At 41.0% G+C, this 5,875-nt stretch overlaps 1 protein-coding gene across 1 annotated transcript; it reads right to left on the bottom strand.

Moving 5' to 3' along the window:
* Positions 1-4,066: 4,066 nt before the first annotated feature.
* LOC129402192 (olfactory receptor 1J4-like) lies at positions 4,067-5,014 on the bottom strand. Its single transcript, XM_055127660.1, has one exon. The coding sequence runs from the start codon at positions 5,012-5,014 to the stop codon at positions 4,067-4,069; it is 948 nt and encodes a 315-aa protein (XP_054983635.1).
* Between the last annotated feature and the right edge of the window lie 861 nt (positions 5,015-5,875).

Genomic DNA, 5,875 nt, shown 5'->3' with positions numbered 1-5,875 from the left:
GTTGGCGAAGGACAGGCGATCTTTGCGAACTCTTTTTCCGGTGTCTGCCAAATCTTCAACACTGTTGTTCTCTCTTTCAGGTCTTCCTTTATTGCATCTCTGCACAGCTTTGCAAGCTCGGATGTTAGCTTGTGGTTGCCTGAGGCTCGGACGAAACCACGTTGACAAATGAGCTTGAGAGTTTCCGAAGACAGGTGTCTGTGGCTTTCTCAGTCTCGGCATTCTTCCCACAGACATGGAGGTGCTGAGCCAGTTTGTTGTATTCCTCCTTGATGTTGTCAATGACGGCATCTTCCCATGTTGCTACAGTAGTGCCAAAGAGCTCCAAGTTGGTGATCATTCTGGGAGTTGCCTTCTTATTCTTAAATTTTGCAGACCATTCTACCCGATCTATGAAGTAGAATTTTGCACAAAGTAGATGGTGGTCCGATCCCGTTTGGAATTTGGGACAACAGCGCCATTGGTCAGGCAAAACCTTCGATTGAATATGATGTGGTCAATTTCATTGTGGAACTGTCCAGCGGGAGACTGTCATGTCCAGCATTTAGATTTGGCCTTCTGGAGCAGTGAGTTACCCTGGATGGTCTTGGTCGACATGATGAATTCAGACAGTCTTTCACCCTGATCGCTCCATTCTAGGCCATGGGTCCCAATGAGGAGTTCTTTGTGCGACCATCTTGGACCTATCTTGGCATTAAAATCAGCAACAATGATCTTGCATAAGGTGTGGTCTTCTTTTTAGAACTGTTCCAGTTCCATGTAGAACCTCTCAATTTCTTCTTCATTGTAGTTGGATGTTGGTGTGTAGACGACAAACATAGAAACTGCAGGCAGTCAGCCACATCTATTCAAGCGTAATCTTCCGATTCAGGTTATTAGGCATTCGAGTGAATCAATGCTCATGGCCAAGTTCATGTTTACAAGAACACCGACATCACCGATGCCTCTGTTTTCACATGTTCCAAGGAACAATTCTTCTCCAGTGTCGAAAATGGCGTAATGTGATTGATGTCTTCTCATTTCGGTCAGACCGAATATTTGATCTTCTGTGCATGCACCATCAGGTCCTTGGTGGATGGTTCTCATGCCAGCTTATGTGTGTTGAAAGTACACACAATCATTTTAGTCTTTCTTTGTTTTGGCAGTCTAGTTCTTCCATGAGAGTTTTTCAGCCTCTCCTTGCTCATTTATCTTAATGCTGCCGTATTGGGGGCTCTATCGCTGTCAGGTGAATGAGGCCGATTGTTGTTATTATTATTGGCAAATCAAATACTCCGTAGGTAGCTTGCTAGGCTCTGCAATGTGTGCGGGATACTCTCAGTAGTTTGCCGGGCACTCCGAGAGGGATGGAGGCTTTTAGGGTGGCCTCCAATCACCCTTAGAGGTGTTATCATGGTTCACACCATATTTGAACCCCACCAAACATGGTGCTGGAATAATGGGTATTATGAAGTGGCTGCGTGGTCAGGAGAGCATCCTGGAGTGTGGCGGTTTGCTGGGTAGTGGAGGTAGTGTGGGTTGGCCAGGGAGTATTTATCTGGCTTGAGTAGGATGGGGCGTGTGGGTTTGGCCTCCTCCTTAAAGTGCCAGAAATTGTCTTATTTGTTAATTAATTTATTTATAAATGAATAACCGTGAGATACAGTTACAGACTTACAAACTTTTGTGCTTACTTTTCAGTCATACAATGATCGAGTAACAATCCCTCCTCCCATGCCCATTCTCCACCACCAATGTTCTCAGTATCCCTCCCACTACCCCAGCCTATCCACCACTCCCCTGCATCTGTGGCAGGTGCATTCCTCTTTCTCTCTTTTTTTGGGTGCCATAGTTAACAATACATGTATTAAGTGACCATCACGTTCAGTCTATAGTCTACTATCGGCACACATCTTCCATCCTGAGCAGACCCTCCAAACATCCTTTACTTGGTGGTTCCCACTCTATCTGAACTGTCTTTTCCCACGATATGTGAGACCGGCATCCAAGCCATTGAGCTATCCTCCTGGTCCTTGTCTCTACTATCCTTGGGTATTAGTCACCCATTCTGTTATTTTACATTCCACATATGAGTTCACTCCTTCTCTGTCTGTCCCTCCATTTTTTTTCTTAATAACAATTCAAAATATCTTAGTATTTATTAACTCATTTTTTTGCTCTCCAACTTTCTTTTTGTTCTTTATTCATTTCTTAAAGTCCCTCCATTTCTGACTCATTTAATTAGCATGATACTCTTAATGTTGATCCACTTATATGCAAATTTCATGACTTCATAATTTCTAACAGCAGCATAGTATTCCATTCTGTAGATGTGCAAAAGTTCCTTTAACCAGTCATCTGTTCTTGGGCACTCGGCTTTTTTCCAGATTCTGTCTATTGTAAACAGTGCTGCAATCAACATACAAGTGCAAATATCATGTCTACTATACTTTTTTGCATCTCTAGGATATATTCCCAGAAGTTGTATTTTTTAATCAAATGGGACTAGATTACTAATTTTTTGAGAAACGTCCATACTGTTTTCCAAATGGGCTGAACCAGCTGGCATTCCTGACAGCAGTGAGAGAGAGTCCCTTTTTGCACACATCTAAGTCAACATCGGTTACTTTTGTTCTTTTGGATGTGTGCCAGGCTCTGTGGTGTGAGATGATAACTTATTGTTTGTTGATAACTTATTGTTGATTCCGTGCCAGGATGTTTCCACTAGGGCCACCCCAGTGAGGCATGGGTGAGAGCCCTCCCCACCCCAAGGGACCCAGCCCCAGCAGCGGACCTGGACAACCCAACTGCCACCACACATCAGGGTGCTTTCCACATGCTCGGGCCAATCTTCACATATGAGTGAACATATTAGTAGACCATGTGGTCAGCAATGCCACATTATAAGACACTCCCTACTCATTTTCCAAAACTATCACACCATATTTGATGATGTTCAGACAATAGGCAACAAATTATAGAGGGAAATAATATAATTTGACTAGAACACCTGTAAAGGTGATTAGAGACCACCCCAAAAACCTCCAACCCTCTCAGAGAGCCCGGCAAGCTACAGAGAGTATCCCGCTCACATGGCAGAGCCTGGCAAACTACCTGTGGCGTACTCGATATGCCGAAAATAGTAACGATGACGGTTCTCAATACTCTGACCCTGAGAGAGCATCCAATATGCCATTGAGCTACACCGCCACAAAGCAGGGACAAATGGAGATATTATTTGAGCCCGCTTGAGTAAACCATGAACAATGGGATGACAGTGAGAGTTTTATATAAGGCATGGTGTGAAATTTTACACAAATATACAAAAATTATGTAATTTTACACAAATATATGTTACATAAACTTTCAGTCTCAGAAAATATGGTTTTTTATTCCTCCCACCTGAATTTTCACACTACTAGGTAATCATAAATCACATGAATATACAAACAAAGTGAAAACATTGAAGGTGTGTATCATGTTGAACTTACACACACATATACTCAGACATATCCATGTCATGACTATTGTAGTTGTCCATTGTAACTACCAAATAGATTTAAAACATTTGTAACATTTTAAAAATAATTAATTTATTAGAAATAACAGAATTATTTGAACTGGAGAAGTTCAGAATATTTAAATGGAAAATTTTGAATTGGACGTTCAGAATATTTAAATGAAAAATCTCATTTATATGAGCAATTATTTTTTTCTGACAATCTATAGGTGCATAATTTCCTGAATCCTTACAATGTAAAGAAAAAAAAGAGTGGCATTTCTTGGAGCGTTAGTAGACCTGAGGGAGTTTTCTTCTTTATTCCTACTTGTGGTATCTTTACTATTTTCCAAATCCCAAGTTCGAAACATGCTGAAATAAGGCGTCATAGTTCCTAATCATTCCTTGCTACAGTCACTGAAACTCAGTCGGAGGAATAAACCTGGTACATGATAGTAGTGGTAGGAATGAATATATCAATATCTCAGAGATGTATGTGAACACAGTTTCAACAGAACAAAAAGAATAGATCTTTTAGGATGATAGTCTCCTTGATTATTTGAATGCACACTAGTTAATATACTCATATTAAGTTTTTTGACTACAGAACTTGACTCTGTTAGCGAGCAAACTTAGGGCTTGTTTTATATCTCTGTTTCTCAAGCTGTAGATAAAAGGGTTCAGCATGGGGGTGAGTATCATGTACATCACAGAAGCAATTATATCTTTATTTTTTGAGGAAGAGGAAGAGGATAAAAAATAAACTTTAAGAATGGTTCCATAGTATAAAGACACAACAAGGAGATGGGAACCACAGGTAGAAAGGACCTTGAAGAATTTCTTAGCAGAGGGATTCTTCAGGACAGTGGCCCATATGTGAATATAAGTGCCCAAGATACTGAAGAATGGCAGATAAAAAGAAATCCCTCCCTCAATGAAAATGACCAGGTCATTGAGTGATATGTCTGAACAGCTGATCTCCAGGACTGGAGTGAGTTCACAGAAGAAGTGGGGGATGGTAATATCATCACAGAAAGAAACTCTGGCCAAAAGGAGGGTGTGCAACAAAGAGTGGAAGCAACTGAGGATCCAGGATGTTGCTGCTAGAGCAATGCATCGCTCCTGCCTCATGATGGTGGTGTAGTGGAGCGGCTGACAGATGGCCACATACCTGTCATACGCCATCACTGTTAGAAGGAAGTTTTCAGTACAAACAAAGGTTATTAAAAAAAACACCTGAGAAATGCACCCTGCATAGGGGATAGATTTGTGATTCGTCCTCATGTCCATCAACATTTTGGGGACAGTGACAGATGATAAGGACACATCATTGAAGGCCAAGACACTGAGGAAGAAGTACATAGGGGTGTGGAGGCGAATGTCTATCCGGATGAGCAGGATGATGAGCAGGTTCCCCAACAATGTGGTCAGGTACATTAGCAGAAAGAGGATGAAGCACAAATCCTCACGTTCTGGTGGAACTTGGAGCCCCTGTAGAAGAAATTCAGAAACTCTGGTCGCATTCTCTCTAATCATGCTTCTTTTGTCTTCGCTGGAGAGAAAAGAAAGAGGGAAATAATGTATGGAAAGTGAGTAGTGTAACATCATACTAAAGCCAACTCTATGTGACAGTATTAAATTTTTAGTAATCACATGTGGTTACATGAACCACAGTTGTACCATCAGGTTACAGTGCTACTTTGCACTCTAACATAAATAGTAAGATTTCATTTTAGAAAAGAATGCAGTTTTGCTAATACCAAAAATGTTTTTATGATTTCATCGTTTCTAACACAAGTGGATCAACATGGAGAGTATCATGCTAAGTGAAATGAATCAGAATGAGAGGAATACACATAGAATAACTGCAATCATTTGTGGAATATAAAATAACAGAATGAGAGACTAACACCCAATCAATGTAAACAGAGATAAGGGCCCGGAGCTTTGCTCCACAGCTTGCAGTCCGGCTTCACTTGCTCGGGGAAAACGTAGCTGGGATAGAGAAGGGACCACTAAGTGTATGAGGCTTGGAGGCTCATTGGGGATGAGAGATGGGTGCTGAGAATAGACTATAGACCAAACATGATGGCCACTTGTACATGGACTGAAATATGTAACACTGAAAGGAGAGAGAGAGTAAAAGGGAATGTGCTTACCAGAGGCTTGTGGGGGGAATTGGGTGTGGAGGACAGTAGGGATACTAAAAACATTGGTGGTGGAGAATGGGCACTGGTGGAGTGTTGGGTTCTTGATCATTGTAGGACTGAAATATAACCATGGAAGTGTATAAGTCTGTAACTTTACCTCATTGTGATTCACTAGAATAATATCTTTGGTTTAATTTCAGTATTTCCTCTTTTAAAAGGTTTATTTTATTTTATTTTCAAATTTTAA

The sequence above is a fragment of the Sorex araneus genome, chromosome 1 (assembly GCF_027595985.1).
Source record: "Sorex araneus isolate mSorAra2 chromosome 1, mSorAra2.pri, whole genome shotgun sequence".
Lineage (NCBI taxonomy): Eukaryota > Metazoa > Chordata > Mammalia > Eulipotyphla > Soricidae > Sorex > Sorex araneus.
This window is presented reverse-complemented; position numbering and strand designations above follow the sequence as displayed.